The sequence below is a fragment of the Pseudochaenichthys georgianus genome, chromosome 4, assembly GCF_902827115.2.
Source record: "Pseudochaenichthys georgianus chromosome 4, fPseGeo1.2, whole genome shotgun sequence".
Lineage (NCBI taxonomy): Eukaryota > Metazoa > Chordata > Actinopteri > Perciformes > Channichthyidae > Pseudochaenichthys > Pseudochaenichthys georgianus.
In genome coordinates, this window is record NC_047506.1 from 18,839,021 (window position 1) to 18,861,476 (window position 22,456).

General features: G+C 41.5%; 2 protein-coding genes across 2 annotated transcripts; one reads left to right on the forward strand and one right to left on the reverse strand.

Annotated features, from left to right (window-relative positions):
- Positions 1-77: 77 nt before the first annotated feature.
- On the reverse strand, positions 78-5,078 carry LOC117445055 (uncharacterized). The gene is made up of 4 exons (XM_034080449.2): positions 4,895-5,078; positions 2,443-3,206; positions 550-740; positions 78-168 (listed from the first exon to the last, which is right to left on the reverse strand). Exons 2-4 carry the CDS (start codon positions 3,055-3,057, stop codon positions 126-128), a joined length of 849 nt encoding a protein of 282 aa, XP_033936340.1. The 5' UTR covers positions 3,058-3,206; positions 4,895-5,078; the 3' UTR covers positions 78-125.
- On the forward strand, positions 4,113-15,096 carry r3hdm4 (R3H domain containing 4). The gene is made up of 8 exons (XM_034080451.1): positions 4,113-4,354; positions 6,991-7,148; positions 7,354-7,475; positions 7,708-7,825; positions 7,912-7,997; positions 8,564-8,649; positions 14,572-14,627; positions 14,914-15,096. The coding sequence occupies exons 1-8, from the start codon at positions 4,317-4,319 to the stop codon at positions 15,015-15,017; spliced, it is 768 nt and encodes a 255-aa protein (XP_033936342.1). The 5' UTR covers positions 4,113-4,316; the 3' UTR covers positions 15,018-15,096.
- The last annotated feature ends 7,360 nt before the right edge of the window (positions 15,097-22,456 follow it).

A 22,456-nucleotide genomic window follows, 5' to 3' on the forward strand; every position in this document is an offset into this window, starting at 1 on the left:
TGTAGGTTGTGCGTCCAGTTTGTTGTTTTCGGTGAACCACTGCTGTGCGTTGGAAGTCGGGAGGTTTATCTTCGTCATTGTGAGGCTGAGCATCGGTGTTGATGCAGATAAAAGTGGAGGAAGGATCATCTGTTGACACGACATCTCCCCACTGATGCTACTGCTTCACTGTTCAAAGACAAGAGAGAAACCAAATGTAATGGATGGTTTTCTACACACTGGATCTACCAATATTGCCACGCTTATATTCCAGTAGTATTTAGACCATTATGGGGCTCTAAAATGAGTGTTGGATGCTCTTAAGGATACATAATAAATGAATAAGGTTTCGTATATAATTTAAGGTAATAATCCTATAGGTAAAAAACAAAAATATTACACTATGTTCACCTCTGTTATAGCTATTATATATGTGTACAGTCTTAAATTGATGATATTTAATTTAACTTTCAAATCAAATATGAACAATGCCGTAGCTTAAATGTAATCCCCTTTTGTATTATAGCTACAGTAAAATACAAGATTCTCAAAACCACCACGCGTACGTACATATTGGCCAAGTTTCTGTCCTCTGTGGCGCTTTTTTCTCTCAAGTGCTGCTCTCTAACAGCCACCAGGAGATGATCTGCTGGCCCTTCATCACCTCCTCTTCTCTTCCTCTTCAGTTTCTGTGTGACCATCTGCAGCAGAGTGTCCAGGCTGGACAGGGAGATGTCAGGAAGACGAAACTCTGGAGATCTCTGCAGAGAGAGAGAGTAGAGTCAGTTAGACCTGTAGGGTGAGGATGTTTTAACCCTATCACAGACATATTAATGTTAATGTTCTACAGGGCAGCTATTGAGTCTATTATTCGTTATGGCATCACAACATGGTTTGGTAACTTGTCAGTTAAATCTAAATCACAACTCCAGAGCTTGATAAAAAGGGCTGGAAAAATAATTGGCATGCTTCCACCATCCTCTCTTCAGGAGATATTTGAGGAGATGGTGAGAAAGCAAGGCCGTAAAATCACATGCGACCCCAAACACATCCTGTATAGAGAGTTTGAGTTGCTGCCCTCGGGCAGAAGGTATAGATTACCAAACTGTAAATTGAACAGGTATAAGTTTTCCTTTGTTCCACTGTCAATCAAGCTGCTGAACAGTCAGAAATAACTGTGATTATGCTGTGTTAGGAGTTGTTGGGAGGTGCAATGTTTACAGTGTAGTTTGTGCAATCGAGAAGGTTAAATAGGGGAAGTGCATTGTGTGTAAATATGGACACAATAGGGATATGTGCAATTTGACGGACACTATGCATAGGTGAAATAGGGAAAGTGCAATATTGATTTGTGTATGAATACAATAGGGGAAAGTGCAATATTTGATGTATGTATAAATACAATAGGGAAAAGTGCAATATTTGATTATGTACAGTATGAATGCAATAGGGAAAGTGCAATTTGATTATGTATGTGCAATAGGGAAAGTTCGGTACCTGTATGTTTCTTGTTGTTTCTTTGCCATGTGATATATGTGATCTCTGTTCTGTATCTATGACTGATTGACCTGAATGTTTTTTATGTGTATTATCTCGATGCCCAAGACAAATTTCTCCTAAGGGAGACAATAAAACTCTATCTAATCTAATATTGTGACTTAATCATGTTCTTTGCAGAAGTTCATGATGATCCCTTCTGTTTTCCAGTAAAGGTAAACGTTTTGGTTTTTCTGTTTTCATTTTCTTTACCTATCATTATTATTATTTTGTTACCAATTTTGTATTGTTGTTTTTTGTTTGCCCTCACAAAGGGACTTATAGACAGATACAAATTATAATACAAAAAGAAAAAGAAAAAATATAAGGAATCCCTTTCCCATGCCACCCCGTCCCTTCCCACCCATCTTGCCATTTCACAGAAAATCCTACCTGATGTTTGTTAGCAATCGTCTGAGATCATCTATCTATTATATTATTTATATTATAGCATAACAATTTATCCACATAAAATACATTCATACCTTTTTTTCCACATAACATTTAATCTAAAGCTGAATTGAGATTGACTCCTAATAATCTACAATTGCACCAAGGTGTGCGTATACGTACAATCATAATTGACATGAATGATATTACCAGATCAGCAGCTCTTTGAATAGCCTCTAATGTTTCCCCTTAGCCTTGTTAGCAGAAGCGATTGACAGCTCTGAGATTAGTAGGTCATGGAAGGATGATATCCATTGCTTAATAAATAAAGTATGTGGGGGTTTCCATCGTATTACCTATCATTATTTTTGTCTACTGTTTTGTTGTTTGTTTTCCATTTTCAATGGGTAATGATGCCTTTTTGTATTTGTTTATATCAAAACAAATCTTCATCTCCTGACCTGCTAACTATTTGGTTTTCCTATTGTATGTTTTATTTTCATTATTGTGTATTCAGCTGGTTTAGTAGGTACTCACACTTTTAGAGACCATGGGGTTGTCCATCCAGAATCTACAGTCTGCTTCTTGTCCTTTAACCAACCCGTCGCCTCTGCAGTCTTTTGTAGTGACGTTTGGAGAGATGCCTCTTGTTTTTTCAGATAATCTGATAGGAGGCACAGGAGTATGGCATCTCTTCTGACACTCACAAAACTCAGCAGCAGATTTAGGTTGAGTTACAGGTGGCAGCACAGAGCCAGAATTTAATGATTGTTCAATATCAGTGTCCAAATGTAATCCCAGGAAAGAATCAAGTGTTTGTTCCACTGACTCATCTGTGCTGCTGGTTTCTGTGTCTTCTTGATTTATGCAGCTGTTGTTCTCTTTCTTCTCTTCTTCCTCTTCGTCCACATTCTCCTTGGCTGCAGCCAGGACAGGCATCAGGTTGACACAAAGCCTAATTTTATTCCCTGAAGTCTCACATGTAGTAGCCTTGGTTGAGATCGAGTTTGGGGCGGAGACTTTAATCTTCTCCTTTGATTTCACGGTTCTCATCTGGGGAAGTGATATCTTCATTTTACCTACGATCATCGGAAAAGCGTCTGGTTCATGTTCTTCTAGTTTTATCGTCCTTGTCTTCTTCTCTCTCATCATTCCAACAGTTGTATAAAAACACCTTTGATAATGTTTAATGATGTGGTTCAAACATCTCTTGCAAATGCTTTTTAAATATAAAAAGAAATGTCCTTTGCTGTGTTTTGTTTCTCTCAGACGTAACAAACTGAACAGCTCTCCTTTTCTCTCTAGCAGCAGTGAAAAGAAAAGCACAGAACAATTAGATGTTGCAGGCCTATAAAACTGGCTGTTATGGTAACATGCACACAAACTCCAGTCACCCTTAATCTGTGATTTGGGAGTCAATGTTTTTTTTTTTAGATTATATCAAAGGATGAAATATGTCTGAGCTAAACCCAGTCTTTGATGCTGTATTATAAATGGAGGTGGCAGAGGCAGTTTTACTAGGAATTAGTTTGATGAGGCATGTCAAAGAGTGTCTATTGACAAGATGAATCACCCAGAAATTGATTAAAAACATTTGTCATATAACTACCATAATAACTACCATAATAACTACCACAGGAAACGTCATTGTGATGCTGTCAAAGCATGGCATGTCCAGACATTAATCAGAATCAGAATTCTTCACGCACAATACATTTGCAGCATAGACAACAAACTTTTTAAATAAATACTATTTGTAGTTATTTATTTAATTAGATACAATGTTAATGTTGAAAATAATGAAAGAGCGGCTGGAGAGGGCAAACAATATCCTGAGATGTGTTAAAGTTCAAAGTATTTAGAATACAAAACAGGCAGAGATAAATAGGCCTTTGTGTATTTACGTGAAGATATTATTCAATGTAACATGTATAAACCTATAAACAGGTGGAAAAGATTGTCGTTTACCACCCACGGCTATAATATTGTTATTGTTATTTGTGGAACGCGATACAAATGTTCATAGGCTACATATGTTATTATTACAGAAATAACACATTAAAGTACATGGTAAAATAATAATTGAAGGAGGAAAACACGTTTACAAAATACAAATGTTTTTAAATGTGTTTAATATAATTGATATTGTTAAAGTGATTCATTGTATGTTTTGAAGCATTACAACATGTAACTATAGCGACAGAGTGAGAGCTCTCATTTCCTACACTCTGTGTTTCAGCTCTATTTGTGTTCACTGTCAGGCTAGCAGCCGAGAAGCTATCTTCACACAACAACCCCTGCCAAACTCACCTTTTAAACTTGTCTTTCCCTCGTTATTGCGTCTTTTTGTTTCTACACGGTCCGTAAGGATACGAGGCGTGTTTTTTTCCCCGTGTTTGTGCAGGAATAAAATGGTGGTTTTGACAAATAATGAAGAACAGGATTATATGTGAGTAAAAATAACGCTAGCATGCTAGTTTGCTTTAGCTTGGATGACAGTTAAATAGCCATTTTTACCACCTCTCGAGTACCAGCTCTGTTGATAATCCTGCTCATTTGTTGACGTTACTTGGAGTTAAATCATCTGTATATTAGCCGTTTAACAGCTGGCAGCTAACCCGCAAACCTGGATTATTTTGTTTTTGGCTCTTTAAATTCATGGTTAAATCTCGCCTGGGTGTTTCGACTTGATCTGATAAATCTTTCATTTGGCACTTGCTACAACACAGATTATTCGTATTATGTAGAGATTTCCTCGTTAGCATGTACAGTTCAGAGGGAACATATTGCTTACATTTAAAATATGGTTTAAAACTGCATCAATGCTTCTGCCTGGTTACTTAGATGCACGATTGCTAAAGTTTGCATTTCGAGAGGATATGATATCTAGTGTTGGATAAACCCCACTAGACGGGCAGAGATTACATCAGATGATGTGGCTGTAGTATTGCTAACAACCTGCAGGCTAAAAATGGCAACACCCACTGACCTACATCTGCAGCTCCTGCAGGAGGCCATAGGCTTGTTTGAGACGCGTTGCGGCTCGCCTCGAAAGTAGACGAGAATAGCCGATCGCAGCCGGGGGAGGTCTCAAAAAGCTCGCCTGAAGTCGGACAGCTCAGAGTCGGCTTCGTCTTCTTCTTCTCTCGGTTTTTTGGCGGATTGCAAACAACTTTAAGGTGCATACCGCCACCTGCGGAGTCGGCTTGACTCGGTTTGCATTTATAAAGAATGCACACATGTGTTTAATCGTTAATGTCAGATATGTACGAAGTAAATACAGTTGTTCCTGCTCAAGATTAGATTCAACTTTATTGTTATTGCACATATTACAGGTACTGAGACAACGAAATGCAGTTTAGCTTCTAACCAGGTGCAACAAGCAGTAAAGTGAAAAGTAATGTACTACAGAATAAAATATAGAATGAATTGAATGATGAATAAACAGTGAGGGGTATGATATCAGCCTGTGAGCAGTATGAACAGTGTGTATGAATATGCTAAGATATATAAAGTATGAAACGGTAAGCAGTGCAAGTATAGTATAAAATATATAGATATTAATTTCATGATGATAAACATTGTGGAACAATGATGAAAAATGTGAATGGATGTGGCGACGTAAAACTGACACAAAACAACAACAAACTTTTGCCGAGCCAATGGGAGAGCTTCATCAGCAGCACGGGGTAAAAACCACCAATGACCGCTCAGCTCGAGATACCAGCGAGTCGTTTCCCATCAAGCATTTCGCTTCCGCAGCCCGTGGAGAGGAACTGCGCCGCCTCGCCGCGCCTCGCTCTCAATAATAGGCGCATTCACACTGCGGTACTTTTCCCACAAAGGTTCATGCGAACTTAGTTCATGATCACGTTCACACCAAAAAGAGCCGGTACTAAAATTAGTTCATGCGAACCTTTTTACCCCCTCGAAAGTCCCTGCTGGAGAGCAGGGACTTTCGAGCGGCTCTTTTGTGAGCCCAATTTCTGATTGGCTGGGCGGATTGCAAACCACGCCCCGGAAAACTCCCAAAAAGTGTTGTGAAGCCGCCATTTTTTTAGTCGAACTAAAGAGTTCGCATGAACCTTTGTGGGAAAAGTACCGCAGTGTGAATGCGCCTAACGGCCCGTCCACACAGCGGCGTGCGCTGACGCTTGCCGGTGGGCGTGTCTGAAACTCGACCAACAACCAATCACATGAATCTCCCGCCCCTGACACACAAGCAGCGGTTTGATTGGCTAGAGCTTGTACTGGCATATGATTCAATTGGCTGACGCCTCACCGAGGCGTCAAAAGTTGAACATTGCTCAACTTTTGCAGCGAGCCACGCCAGCTACGCTCCACGTCGCTTCCCACGATGCATTGCGGCTAAAAGTGACGTCACCCTATTCAAAGTTAATGGGGAAGCGTCAACGCACGCCGCTGTGTGGACGGGCCGTAAGGCTGCAGACGTCTTTGTCCCGCGAGATTTCAACGTCTCATGTAGGCGAGCCTCCAGAGCAAGTCGGACAAAATGACTAACCATCATGCAACGCACTAGCAAGACGTTGATCGCAACTGCGCAGGTCTCGCTTGTCTCAAACAAGCCTAATTACTTCTTAGATGCATTTAGAAAGACTGCTGAGATAAGACACAAGCAGCACATTACAATAAAGGAGATAATATACACCCTAAAGCTCTTAGCTATGGGTGGTTTAAGTAAGTTTAAGGGTATCATCTTTCACAACCACTCTTTTCTTGCCAATAACATTATGTTGTAATGATATACTGCATGGCTGTACTGATGCAAAGTTTCACCTTGTCATTCAGATCATTTGCAATAGACTAAGTGTGCTTTCTCCTGTTCTGTGCCTTTCACCATCACCCCTCATTCATACCCGATATACTGTATGTTCCTCAAAACTGAAGGGTTACACTTTTTTCTGAATGCCTTTCTCTCGTGGTTAAAGATATTGGAGGAATGTTAAAAATAGTCATAGCTTCATACAATTACTGTTACCTATAATATTTGAGGTGCTGTTACTTCCTCTTTAGAAGTTGTGTGACTAAATGACCTATTGTGACATTTGTACTGTGTTTTCTCAGCCTGATAGAGGAGCGTCAATGCAGCTCCCTGCCCAATTCTCCAGCCAAGCGAGTGTCTCCCACCAAAAAGAAGCAGTTCTATATAAACCAAGCCATCCGCAACTCTGACCTCACTCCTCGAGCCAAAGGCAAGAAGAGCCTTCGCAGACTGGAGAACAGTAAGATCTTTTTATAAGTGATATGATGTTGTTATCTGCTGCAGGATGAGCAATGCCGGACAATCCTTAAAGACTGAGTGCCTTAAACAGTGAAAAACAACATTTACATTGAATCGTCACCTCTTGTAAATCCTCAATCTGTCCTTAAGTGTTGCTCATATCACAACTGTCCATGTCTTTCTTTCCCTTCTTCTCTGAAAACCAGCTCGCTACCTTGCTAATCTTCTTGAGAAGGATGAGTGCACCAAAGATGATCTGGAAGTTTGCAGTAACTCAGCGATCCCATCCATCTTCACTGAAGCCTGCACCAACGGAAACTACATAGAGGTAAATTGTCTTCAGCTGGGCTCAGAGTATATCTCAGGTCTTTCTTGGTTTTGGATTTCTTTAGTTTTTCCCAACACTAAAAACAGTAAGTTTTGGGGGAGGTTTTTCCTTTTCAACTCCTGACAAAAGCCAGAGATCAATAGCTTGTCTTGCTCCAAACATCACATCTTAGAATCTAAAAGCGCTCATTAAAGAAATATATGTTAAAAATGTGCTTTTTATTCTCTTTTAGCCATGGAATGACTTCATGAATTGCTCAGGCGAGGAGCAGGAGAAGCTGCTGTCTCTGCTGGAGCTGGAGGGGGCCAAGAAGAAAAGCACCAGCGGCCCGCTCAAAGACGAGAGGAATGGTGAGCATCTCGGCCTGTGATTCTTTGTAAGCCGGCTGTTGAGTAAAGTGCGGCTGTTTGTATGACCCTCACTCATCTCTGCACAGTAAATCCTGCCTTCAGCGCTCAGGACTTCTTCCAGAGGATCGATCGCAGACTGCGAGCGACTCTCAAACGGAAACAAATCCCCATGGTGAGCTTCATCTTCTCCGTACATACAGTGGCTTTAAACTTAAAGGTCCCCTATTATACTGTTTTTCATCAATATATTATAGGTCTCAGATATATACAAACATGTCCCTGAAGTGTTTCCTGAAACGCTCAGAATCTCTTTACACAGAGGGTACACATGTTTATGTATAAAAGACATGACAAAGTGGATTTTGCATAATAGGTGACCTTTAAGACAAAGTCTCAACTTGTGATCAGTTGTCTGTCCGTACGGTGATCAAATACCTGGTGGACTAGTCCTTCCTGCATCTCTGCTGTGCATCAAACCCAGAGGCTTCACTAGCTTGTTGTCTCGCAGTCACCATCACACAAATATGTGTTTCCTTTTCCTAGTTGACGTCAAAACAGTGACGTGCTGTCACAGATCTTTTTCAAATGACAAACATGTTTAACCACAACCATGACTCGGCAAGAAAGCCCGCAGAGGTTCAGTATTTGGCTCAAGCACAAACCAGGCTTGAGGACTCATGATTGGATGTAGGTTGATCCTCCTGGCTGCCACCCAATGTGTTGTTTCTCTCCTCACAGGGAACTCTGGAAATACTTGAGGAAAACGTCCTGAGCTTCTTCATCGCTCAGCCCAACTCTGTTTACACAACCAACCTAGCCAGCAGGTAGAGATCCTTTTTCTATATTCAGTGTAGGGCTGCTCAATTAATCGTATTGTAATCACAATTACGATTTTGGCTTGCAACGATTATGAAAACAACATAATCGAAATAAAACGTTTATTTATATATAATTTTTATTATTATTATTATTATTTTTTTATAATATTATTTTTTGTTGGTTTTTCAGTTGAATTATACTTAAAGGTGACATGTCGTGCTTTTCCGGTTATTACCCATCCCCTTGTGTGTTATGAAGGTTGTTATGCATGTAAACGGTGTGCAGAGTCAAAACCCTCAAAGTACACCCTGTAGGGCAGGGATCACCAACTACATTTGTCCAAGGGCCAAAATGTATCCAATAGACACTATCGCGGGCCAGCGATTTTTATATAGTCCAGAATTTTGAAATTGTAGACCGGGGGGGGGGGGGGGTTATTGAGTGTTCTGTAATCAGTTACTAAATACTGAATACATGGCTCTGAAAGTAATCAGAATACAGTTACAGTTACGTGTCTTAAACGTTGGAATCGGGTCTACTTTAACGTATTCAGATTACTTTTGGAATACTTTCTTTCTCCATAACAGATGGGTATGTTTTGGTGCACAGGAGACACGTATTTTACTGTTTTAATGGCTTATCAAGAACTCAAACACAACATCTTGGTGTCATTCTGGACAGCTCCCTCTCATCTGCACCACACATAAAAAACATCACCCGGACTGCATTCTTTGTACGGTCTTAAAACCTTTCCTTAGAATATGTTATGAATTGTAAGGTGTCCTTGGGCCTTTTGAAAGGCTTCCCTAAATAGAATGAATTATCATTATTATTTATTACCTGAAACGATGTAATAACTTTTAAAACGTTTTCCAGTCACTTGCCCCATGCATTCAGCAGCAGCAGGCCATTCACTTTGATTTCATCCCGTTATGAAATGTCATCATTTCGACAATAAAGAAATGCTACATAAACGTTATCTTGCACATTTTATCTAACCATCTCCGTTTCTAACTTTCAATATATTTTAAAAGAGATCTCTCTCTCTCATCTGCGTGCGGGGGCGGGGCCTCACAGACACTCTGCATCACTCTCGCTCACAGACATGCTGCAGCGCCGTGCAGTGTGCACACACCTCTGCCGGTAATGAATATTACATTTTGTGAGGAAATGTTTCCACCAATAATTCCAAATAAGTATTCCAAAATGTATTCACTTCAGGTTTACGAAAGTAACTGTAATCAGATTACTCGTTTTTCAAATGTAACGCCAGCTGAATACAGTTAGCCTACTTGATTTTTGTATTCTGATTACGTAACGCCGTTACATGTATTCCGTTACAACCCAACCCTGCTTCTGGGCTACTGTCCCGCAGCTCCTGCCTCTCTGTTGGACTCTGTCGCAGCAGGGCTACTGCACAAACCAGACTCTTCACAATGAAGGATCACTTCTTCTTCAAGGCAGGGAAGGTTTTGCAGTACGCAGTCTACTGTCCCGCAGCTGCTGCCTCTCTGTTGGACTCCGGTACTGCACACAGTGGTTACTGCGAACGCAGTCACCCCCGTCGTGCGGGCCGGATGAGAATGTCTGGCGGGCCGGATGTGGCCCGCGGGCCGCCAGGTGGTGGTCACTGCTGTAGGGAGTAAAACTCTAAAACAGAAAATATCTCCCCAAAACGCCTCGTTGGAGATACGTCATTGTCCATTTGATTCTTCCGGGTACATCTTGATGTCATGTCGTCCCCGGAACGAAATGGACCAATCCGTGGAGCCGTTACGTTACGTCCGCGCAACCGTTAAGCCCCCGCTGATTGGTCCAAATTGACCAATCCACGGACTTCCTCACACACACACTCAGTGCATGCAGCTCAGCTGATTTCTCCTCCCTGGCTGCAGGCTGATAACAGACAGTTGGGATCGCGGCGAAATTCTCTCTGCAGACCCGTTCTCACAGCGTTTATCAACCTTTTTCTTACTCAATATCAAGCCACACTTATTGTTTTTACTTCGGCTGAGACTTTGTGTGTGCTCAGGGTGAATTTGTCTGTGTTTCGCTGTGTATCGCTAAACAAGGAAATCACACCTCCACGGAGCTTAGCGCGATTCACAACGTCCCGACTGGTCCCGACCAATCGGAGCACACTGGGCTCACAGGCAGGGGGGGGGGGCAAGAGCTGCAGCGAGCCGTTTAGTGGAGAGAGGGAATACACATACTTTACAGAGATGCATATGCGAAACCAATGTGAGTTTGGAAAATTGCACAGTATAAATCTATAGGTTACTTACGTAACCCCAGTGCTCAGAGTAACATGAAGTGAGATGTCTCACTATGGGATGCGCCTCATCGCGGAGCAAACAGAAGCATCAATCTCATTACGCCAATCCTGATTGGCCGGTGATTCTTGACGTCAACGTCAGGGGAAATCACCCCCTATAAGTAGCCTGCGCCACGACGCATGCGTCATTCAAAATAAGCACCTCTTCTCGCTTCACCATAGCAAGGAGGGCCGTCTGGTGAGACATCTCACTTCATGTTACTCTGAGTACTGGGGTTACGTAAGTAACCTATAGTTCTCATTCATAACACTCCGTTCGATGTCACTATGGGATATTGTAGCTCCCGTATTGCCAGACGAGCTTATCTCAAAGATCACCGATCAACCAGAATTTAACAGGTGGAGTCCCGACTCAACAAGGTGCCCAGCACTGCTCGGGCCACGCTTGGAGCGGAGACGTCCAGTCTGTAAAAGCAGACAAAAGTGAGTGGCGAAGACCAGCTTGCCGCCGCACAGATATCCTGGATGGAAACACCCTTGAACAAAGCCCAGGATGTAGCCAGGCCCCGAGTCGAGTGAGCCCGCAGACCCGAAGGTGCTTGCAGATTCTGACTCGTATAGAGTCCGCCCCTTGGCCGGAGCCTGGATGCGTCAGCGGAAAATGGTTTATTCAGACAGAAAGATGTGACATGTGTTTTATGCGGACTTGAGGATGACGTTGAGGCATCTCTCGAGGCGGCGGGAACACATTCACGGAGGGGAGAAGGAGGGGCTGTCACGCCGTTCGCTTCTTCTTCCTCGACTGCTGGCCGAAATTCTGGGTTGGCTGAGCCTGAGCTGCAACCGGAACCGGAGTTTTTCTCGGCCAACTTGCCCTCGTCTCCAGCCTGGGCTGGGGACTCGGGATGGGCTGCGACCTCTGCGTCTTCGGTGTTTTAAACCGAGCAGAGTTCGAGGCAGCTTGGGTGTCGTGAGTATCTCCTGCTGCATGCTCCTTAGAGCCAGCTGAGATGTCACGCTTACAGCTCCAGCCGGCACTGCGTGTGGCGGTGGTGCCTTCACAGACCCGTCAATAATCCGCCTTTTGAGAGATAGCGTTGCTGCTCTCAAAAGGGGAGAAAATTGGTTTTATTGATTTTCTATTCATTTTTTTTGAGCTGCGCCCTCGGCCCTCGGCCTGGATGCGTCAGCGGCAAATGTTTAATGACAGAGGAATCAACCAACGTGTGACATGTGTTTGTGCGGACTTGAGGATGGCGTTTAGGCATCTCTCGAGGCGGCGGGAACACATTCACGGAGGGGAGAAGGAGGGGCTGTCACGCCGCTCGCTTCTTCTTCCTCGACTGCTGGCCGAAATTCTGGGTTGGCTGAGCCTGAGCTGCAGCCGAAACCGGAGATTTTCTCGGCCAACTAGTCTAGTCTGGCCGCAGCGCGCTGACACACGGCTTGTAGGTCCATACTGAGACAGGGCGAAGCTGGTGTGCTATCGCCGAGAGCAGCCATCGCTCCCGGCTTTGCAGCCTGAGCTGGTGACACGAAGACGTTGTCTTCTTGCTCATCCGAGTCAGACAGGAGGAACTCAGAGGTGTACTCTTCGTCCTCCATGTAGTCTAACTCCAGGACATCTTCCGCGGGTGAAACCATGGTGAGGTCCAGTCGGGAGCCCCAGCTTGGTATAGCGTGGGGCCCCGTTCCCGCGTTTCTTGCCGCCACCGGATCTCGGCCTGATATGGCGCGGGATTCCGGTTCTGCGGGTGCCGCTGTCGGTGAGCCCCAGACCGCAGTGAGGGGCTCCATCTCTGCGGCAGACGTCCCCGTGTCTTGATTGCCGGTCGGCGGATCAGTGGACATGAGGGGGTCCCGTCCCGACAGGTTAACTTGTTGCGCTAACCTTCGGTGGAGGCTCTTCACGGTGTGAGGCGGGCACAATGTCCGCACGAGCCGGGGTTGTCGATGGCCTCCTGGGCGTGTTCCAGCCCGAGGCAGGACGAACAGATCTGGTGTGAGTCTGTGCCTGACACTTTCAACCCGCAACCGCAGCGCCGAGCCTCCGAGATCCTGACTCCTCTGGTGTGAGGGGGAGAGGCATCCATCTCGTTCGCCGTGAGGCGTGGAGAGGGTCCGCTCAAGACAGGTACGTTCGAGAAAAAAATGTTTACCGATCTGTCTTTAATCCGGGGGGAAAAAGGACAGCGTGGGTCTTTTTCTCTCAAGGATATTACCTGGTATGGTAATATTCCTGTAATCCTTTTCTCCTCCGTGGAAGAGAGAAGAAAAAAGTGTCCTCGCTACCGTGGTGTCGGTAATGAGGGAAAAAACACAAGTTAGCAACTGGTGTGTTGCTAACTTGAAGTCAAAACCTTACCTTACTCCAGAGGAAGAACGGCGAGGTTGACTATAATATTCTTCTGTGAGAGAATCGGGTAGCCGGCTAACGCCCGTCGACCGAAAATTAGTTGGGTTCAGTCTGTGGACTGTTAAGCTAGCCCGGCTACCGTTCGAGATGTGCTCTGAAGCGAGAAGAGGTGTTTGAATGACGCATGCGTCGTGGCGCAGGCTACTTATAGGGGGTGATTTCCCCTGACGTTGACGTCAAGAATCACCGGCCAATCAGGATTGGCGTAATGAGATTGATGCTTCTGTTTGCTCTGCGATGAGGCGCATCCCATAGTGAGACATCGAACGGAGTGTTATGAATGAGAACTATTCTAGTAGACCTCAACAATGGAATTATGATCAGTGGAAATGGCCATGACATGTGACCTTTAAAGTTCAGGGTAATCAACTGTTCAAAACATACTGTTCACATTTTTTTTTTCAACAAATGGATGTTTTCAAAGTAAATGGATAATCGTTTTTAATAATCGTGATATCAATTATTGACCCAAATAATCGAGATTATGATTTTTGCCATAATCGAGATTATGATTTTTGCCATAATCGAGCAGCCCTAATTCAGTGTATATGCAGGTTTTAAAAAAGCTTTTCATTGAATTCCCCTCAAATAGAGAGATATCAGATATCAAGAAGTCTTCAAACTAATACACAGAAGTCCTTCATATTAATTTGTTGCCTGCTGATGTTAGTTATAAAGATGTGTTTTGTCAGATGACGTCCCATTGGCAGGCATTGTACATCTTTAGTATTCCACCTACATATTTAATTCCAAAAGTGACATCATGTAGGATGATTTAAAATGCTTTCCATAGAATTATAAATGCCCAACTTCTATGTTGTCATCTGATAAGCCTCCCCTCATGGATGTGTTATTGAAACTGAACTTCCTGGATCCTATTTCCACTCTTACGGGTACCTGAAACAACAGAACCCACCGATGCAGCAACCTTTTGTTGTTTAAACACTTCATCTGACAGACATGCAGGCTAATGGCTCTAGGTGATACATCTTGGTCATGTTTCCCCACCTGGAAAACCAGTTTGTATTAGATTACATGACCCACACAATGAAGGGAGGAAGGTAGCAACAGCAGGACAAACATTAAACAAAACAGGAAGGGTACAAATCTCAAATGATCGACATTAAACAAACACAGAGACCAAGTTTATTGATGTATGTTGGGAAACTTGATGATTGTTTCTACAAATGGTTAGAAAACACTGAGGGGAAAATAATATCTCTGTTTGTGCATCAGCTTTGAGAGGCTGCTGCTTCACGCCGTCTGCCAGTACATGGACCTCGTCTCTGCAAGTGAGTGGGAAATAATGCTTTCTATCGCTTACTAATATTTGTGTTTGAAATGCATCAATGCAAATCAATGCCTTGCTTATAATTGACAAACATACTTATAAAGACCTGACCTCAGCACACAAACAGTTGTGTTAAAGCTTTTGAACTCTACGTTTCATACAAATTAAATTAAATTATTGTTTGTATAATCTTATTGACACAGTCCGACTGCACGTAAAAGGCCAGCTAAAGGTTTTTTCAGCCGCATGAGAGAGATCAAAGTCTTTCTTTTTTTTTGGACCTTCAGGCAGCGACTACAACGGGTCCCGTCAGACTGAGGTGGTGAACAAGCAGGAAGAGTTCCTTCCTCCTGGGCTCCTGCTGTCGGCCCACTTGGAGCAGATGAGCTGAGCCATGTTTCCTCCTCAGAGCTCTGCGGCAGCCAGGCGCTCCGACAGGTGGAGATAAATCTGTTTGTCTGGATAACGTCCGCCTGGTTCCTTCCTTCCTTTTTCCTCTGTCTGGTCTCTGGTTTCTGTATCCATAAATACGTGAGAGTTTATCAACGCCTGAATGCAGACGGGTATACATCCTAAACATTAGCATGTTAGCATGCTAACTGTTGGCATGTGAGTATGCCGCAGATAGAATTCAGCTCAAAGCCTAGCTAAGCCTGAGTACATGAGGGTGACATAGTTACAATTTCCTTGCCTTGAGAATAACCCTTTTGATTTTATCCTCAGGCAAAATGCTTTAATTTCTGCCAAACAGAAAATGGTCTGTGTTGTCAAAGCAGTTTCTCATTCAACCAAAAATGTTGTTGTCTGGTGTGAAAAGAAAGCAGCATGGAGCTGGAACTACTGTTTTCATTCTTGGGATCAAATGTTTTCCATGTTTTCCAAGTCAATTAATTAACATAATAATGTTATATGGATTGTTAATTCTTCATTTTAAGAATATTATAACCTCACAACCTGATTGTTGATCTGGAATTCACAACTAGGTATACATAATACAAACAAATCACACTTGTTTCAATTTCCAAAGAACAAATGGCAACAGTTCATAATCCTTGAGATTAGCATTCAAATTAATTTATGAGTTGTATATTAGAGCAACGGTTAGTCAAGAGTTGATCTATCCGTCCCTTTTCACAGTGCAAATGATAGCATTTAGAAACGACTGTTAAGTAAAACATCTTTCTTTCCAAGCACAAATTCAGAACAGTACATAATGACAATATTAACCTAAAAAGTGATGGAATAATTACTTAAATAACAGACTTGTATAAAATATATCTGTGCAGCTCTGTGCAGGCTGCAAGGAGTCATAGAGACATGTTGCAAAGGTGCTAAGACTGAGGTATGCATAAGGAAATATATCACTGCCTGTAGGGTCATCCTGTAGGATTAGTATAAGTGGTGAGGTGTGAGGCATGAACATGTATCATCTCTACATTATATGCACAGACACTTCGCTCTTCATCTGAGGTACAGAAGTAAATTGTTTGCTGGGAAAGTCATTCTTAAGATTCTTCTTTTTTTAAGGTACAATTTATTGGATATTTCTTTAATTTTGTCTTTCTCTGCTGGCTTTGTCAAGTGTTATCACCTCGACTACTCGGCATCAGGAACATTCTTTCCCCGATACACACTAAAGTACATGATTGTGTATATATAGTATGGCAGCACTGTGGCTGAACAGATTGCTCATGTGTAGACAGGTGCAAGTGTTATATCAGTCAATAATCAAAGACAAGCAAAGGAACTGTACTATAGTCATAAACTTGTCTGTACATTTCGATGTATTCAAGGCTTTCTTGCTACATGCACAAGGCTCACTAGGTTTACACTAGGGATGGGAACGATTAATCGAATATTCGAAATTATTCAGGTATTCGAATATGAGTTATGAATATTTTTATTAATTTTTTTTTTGTGGGAGGGATGCCTAAGTTGATTACATATTATCAAATTGAATAATTCAATGTATATACGACAGTGCCATAGCTAAATGTGTTAGTTGACGTCTAAAGGTTTTGCTCCGCTCACCGGTCCCTCACAGCTGCAGGTGCTGAGCTCTCTCTCGCGTCCGGTTATACTTCACTCGTGTTTATGTCCAAATCCATCAGATCTAGCTAGTTCTAGCCAATTATATGGTTGCTGCCCCTCCCTACACGCAGACTCAAACCTCATCTTAGGCCCAAATGTGGCGCAAATGCGCTCCGCAGCCGTTGCGAGGTTCCGGCGCTAACAGTTCATGAGCGTGCTCCCCCGCCCCGTCAACACTCGCGACACATGGCCAGCCAACAATAAGCGCTGCTTGGCAACCGTGTGTGGCGGCAAAGTACATAGACATTTTGAAAGGAGAGATTTAGTTTAGCCTGTATTCAACATATTTTACCAGTCATAGTCCGGTAATTATTTACACTCTAAGAAGAGTCCTACACAACAGACATGGCATCAAAAAGGAGTAATGTGTGTAAATATTTCGACCAGGTTAGTGAGTGCGGTGTACAGGTCAAACTATGCCAAATTAAACTTACATGCTATACCTGGCTTGCTATACCCGCAACCTCCGTTCCAGCTGAGAGGGTCTTCTCGCTACAGCTGGCCTGATTGTGAATCGCCTCTCCACATGAAAGCTGTAGGCCTATAGCTGTCAAACTGTGATCACCAGTTCAATACATTTGACAAATTCGACTTGGTTTCTACACTATGGAAGCCCATTTCCGCCACTTGAAAAAAATAAAATCCCCATGAAAAGTCATAATTATGGGATAAAAAAGTCGAAATTATGAGATAAAAAGTCATAATTATGAGATAAGAAAGTCGAAATTATGAGATAAAAAGTCATAATGAGATAAAAAGTCATAATTATGAGATAAGAAAGTCGAAATAATGAGATAAAAAGTCATAATTATGAGATAAGAAAGTCGAAATAATGAGATAAAAAGTCATAATTATGAGATAAGAAAGTCGAAATAATGAGATAAAAAGTCATAATTATGAGATAAGAAGTGCGCATGCGCTGCAGTGGCGCTATCTTTAAAGGTCCCTTCATCACCTTGCTGCTCTCCACCATGCAAACAGCATCTATCTAGTCCTAAATAAGGTAACTATTACAGGTGACTTTTGTAAATGTTAGATGTTACATATAGCCTATATTGCAGCTAAACTACAACAATGCAGTTCATAGCTTTGACATTACCTGTTATGAACTATAATATATATGCCTATAGTTTTGTGGTAACGTTCACGCCACTAATGACAATAGTGTAGGCATACTGCTGCTGTGAGTTGCTCTAACTCTAACCCGTGAACGTTACCACAATACTATAGGCATATATATTATATTCATAACAGGTAATGTCAAAGCTATGAACTGCATTGTTGTAGTGTAGCTGCAATATAGGCTATATTTAACATCTAACATTTACAAAAGTCACCTGTAATAGTTACCTTATTTAGGACTAGATGCTAGGGATGTGCATCTCCATCACTGAGGCCGATGCGATGCGCATCTCGATACGTTGCCACGATACGATACATTAACGATACATTTGAAACACCAGGTGATACGATACGATACGATTCACCCCTGTTGCGATACAGTTCGATACGATTTGATTCAATATTATGCGATACGATGCGATTCAACACAATGCAAAAATAATGATACTTCAATTTGGTACGACAGAGGATTTTTGTTTTATTCCTTATATGCAGCAAATCATACATTAACAAAAAAGTGCTTTACATATTTGGTACTGCACATCCCATCATGCCGTTTATTTTTTTAACTTTAAAAGCTCTCCAGAGTAGGCTACAGTACAATTGTATAACACCTCACAGTTAAACAATGTAAGGATGCATTGCTCATGATTAACAAGTAAGGGATAATGTGCTGCGACGCGGTCATTATTACACCTTCATGCCGATCCAGATCCCTCCGCTTCGCGTCGGGCTCCTGATCAGCCTGTCGGTGTTCTTTTCCCCATAATGACCAAGTCGCTGCACATTATCCCGCTTATTACATGGCCACATTCTCAACAAAGTAACGTTATGACTCCCAATATTAATTGAAATGCTTTTATGGATTTAGAAAATGATTTTATTGATTTAAAAAATAGTTTTATGTATTGATTTAAATTGACATGCATCCGCGAAGAAAAATAGTCCGATGTTACTGTTTGAACTAACGTAGCAACGGCAGGAACTGCTTCGATAGCGTTTTTGAGGAGCTTTCTGATTACAGATTTGAAAACATCGCTGCTTGCTTTAAAAGTAGCACAATTCATTATGTCAAACCTTGGAAAGTATCTCGATATCCCTGCCCTAATGCCAAAGTAACTGCACACTGTATGTTTTGCCATTTGATGTCTATGTCTGGACCGCTGCGTAAAAAGGAGGGTTTCTGCCCGTTACTTCTCCGCTGTTTTCTTGTCCCTCTTGTCTTTTTCTTTTCTTCACTGGGGACTCATCAGCCACTAACCATTACTCCAAATTACTGTGCTCTCCAAATATATTAAAATGAATGTTAAAATCCTCCATGTTGCTATCACACGCCAGCGGAAGACTAAAGACAATCAGACAGTTTGCTTGCTTTTCAAACTGTTACATTTGAAAAACAGTGAGAGCGTCTCTTGTCAGTTTGAAAAGCCAACGGTAGGACCTGCTTGCGTTTTTGAGGAGCTTTTTGATTACAGATTTGAAAACATCGCTCCTTGCTTTAAAAGTAGCACAATTCATGATGTCAAACCTTGGAAAGTATCTAGATATCCCTGCCCTAATGACAAAGTAACTGGCAAGTGAATATGTGTCGCCGTTTGATGTCTATGTCTGGACCGCTGCGTAAAAAGGAGGGTTTGTGCCCCGTTACTTCTCCGCTGTTTTTCTTGTCCCAGTTCGAAAAGCAAACTGCATGCAGTTTGCTTTTCGGCCCAACTGTATACAGTTAAATCGACCGGACTTCTTTCTGAAGATGTGAGCGTCCTTAACAACGGTCAATAAGTCCTTGACAGCGGTCTGTCTGTTCGGTATTAACAACGTGTCACGTGTTCTGAATTGACCAATCAGAATCGAGTATTCAACTAAGCCATGTAATAATGTGCAAATAACAGCTACCATAGTGCAATGCCCATACAGCTGCCAGCCTGATGTGCTTAACACTCATTCATAGGCTGACTCACCAGTGAGCAGAAAGCAGTGGGTTCTATAGGAACAATAAAGAATACAAATAACCTTTCACAAACAGGTATTTCATAACTGCTTACAGTAAGGAAGACATTTAAATTATTATTGACCGTCACAGGCTGCTGTAAACTAAACACCACTCTCTCTGACCGAACACCTCACTGAGTGATTTAACTCATATGTCTAACTTTCAGGTTTCTCTTTTCAGCCGCAGACCCCATGTCGCCTCTTTATGTGCGTCGCTAAGTTCCTCGTACTACGTGTGTACTTTAAAGCGGCTCGGCATCGTTTACAATTTGCGAGCGATTTTTCAAGTTGACTGTAGTATATAGTGCCGCGCACATATACCATCAGGACGTTACTGATGGGGTGCGGCTGCGGAGTGATACTGTGTGTATGCAAGCCCGCATCTAGGACGGATCTATGTATCATGGCTGTAGACCTGTTGAGTAATAAAGATACCTCATACAAAGGTCTACGGATACCTTATTACTCTCCATGACCTGCGGTCAGCTATATAGCATAAAAGGACTATTACACCGTCTTTCTTGAACAATCCGAAGTGTTGCCAAACGTTTGATTTGTAGGTATTTTTCGGTGCGCTGTGTTTCTCTTTCTCCTCAACTTCCGTGTGTGTTGATAACTGAGACTCTCGGCCTCGGGCGAAGCAAATATCCAAATCAAAGATCGTCTCTGCTGAGCGTTGACAGGATGAGGGGATTTTATATGAATGAATCGGTTTTTTACCGATGCAAAGACGCTACGCAATCGATGCATCGCGAGTTCAACCCGGTTCAACCCAAACTGTAGCCGATGTGCACTCTTTCAACCGGTGCACTCGCATCTTGAACGTTTATGCCGATGCGAATCGGTGAATCTTAACATCTCTACTAGATGCCGTTTGCATGGTGGAGAGCAGCAAGGTGATGAAGGGACCTTTGAAGACAGCGCCACTGCAGCGCATGCGCACTTCTTATCTCATAATTATGACTTTTTATCTCATTATTATGACTTTTTATCTCATTATGACTTTTTATCTCATTATTTCGACTTTCTTATCTCATTATTATGACTTTTTATCTCATAATTATGACTTTATCTCATTATTTCGACTTTCTTATCTCATTATTATGACTTTTTATCTCATTATTTCGACTTTTTTATCTCATAATTATGACTTTTTATCTCATTATGACTTTTTATCTCATAATTTCGACTTTCTTATCTCATAATTATGACTTTTTATCTCATTATTTCGACTTTTTTATCTCATTATGACTTTTCATGGGGATTTTATTTTTTTCAAGTGGCGGAAATGGGCTTCCATACTACACTTATTTGAACATGTATGTATTTATTTCCAAAAATTATTGGAAAAAAAATTCCAATTATTTTTTTTTACCCAATTTTTTATTTATAGGATAGCCTATGTACATTTCGGTTAACCGGTTAACCGTTTTTTGGGGGGTCGAATATTCGAATATACATTTGCTTTCAAATTCCCATCCCTAGTTTACACACAAGCATAACATTACAAGCATATCTTTTTTCACATAAACATTTAATATTGTTACTACGGTTTTAAGTAGAATGTCCAATAGATGTGTTACACTGGTAGAAATAAAACCATGTTACTTTGTTTTGATGATAAAAGCCTGCAGAGTTTTGACTCTGTATGAACATTAACTCTTACAACAACACTTCTGCCTTATGAATACAAGTTTCTATGTTTTTTTCTACATTTGTACTTGACTGGATTTTGGAAACAATGTGTAAAAAAACTTGACATGGTGCATTTTGTTGTCAACCAAAGTTTGTGTGTTTGTTTGCGTTGAAATTACATTTCTCAGGCTCTAAACTTCTCTCTCTGAATGTCACATAGTTCATCTCACATGGTGTCATCTTCTGTGTACTGTAGACTTCCTTCAACTTGAACTTGGTCATGTTCACCCCAACACGGCGGGGTGCTGCCAACTTTTTAAATATAATAGAAGTAGTTGTGTCTGTAAAATATGAACTCGGATGATTTACTTGTTTATACACTTTATATACTAGTCAAAAACATCTTTGTGTATTTAATGATATGTGTGTACTACAGCAATTATTTATAATTATCACTGCATCTATTAAAAGGATTTCAAATATTTCTCCTTATATGATTGTGTAATCTTTGTGCACCCTTTTTGTATGTACCATCTTCCCTCATTAACATTGTATGAATATCATAGTATTCAGATATTCCACTTGTGTTTTAAAAGTAGCAAAACTCAACTGCAAAAATACAACTCCTGGAGTTATAATGCTACATATTTACAGAAGTAGAAGCAACAACATCTGAGAGTATATCAAAAGTGAAAGTGTGATTTTAGAATGTTATTTTATCTTTTTGATTTCAATTAAATTACTAGATTAATGTGATTGCATTGACATAAAGTAACATGTACTTAGTGACTTTCAATCACTCTGTCAAACACTGCAGATTCTCTGTTTGATTTCCATTCACACTTTGAAAGTCTGTATTAAGGCTTTTCCAATGTGTGCTTCCAAACATGTAACTTACAATTTGTGTAAGTAAGATATGAAATCAAGTGATAAGCATTATGCAAAGATATTAAATACCAGAATCCCATTTATTCAGGATAAATAGAGGATTTT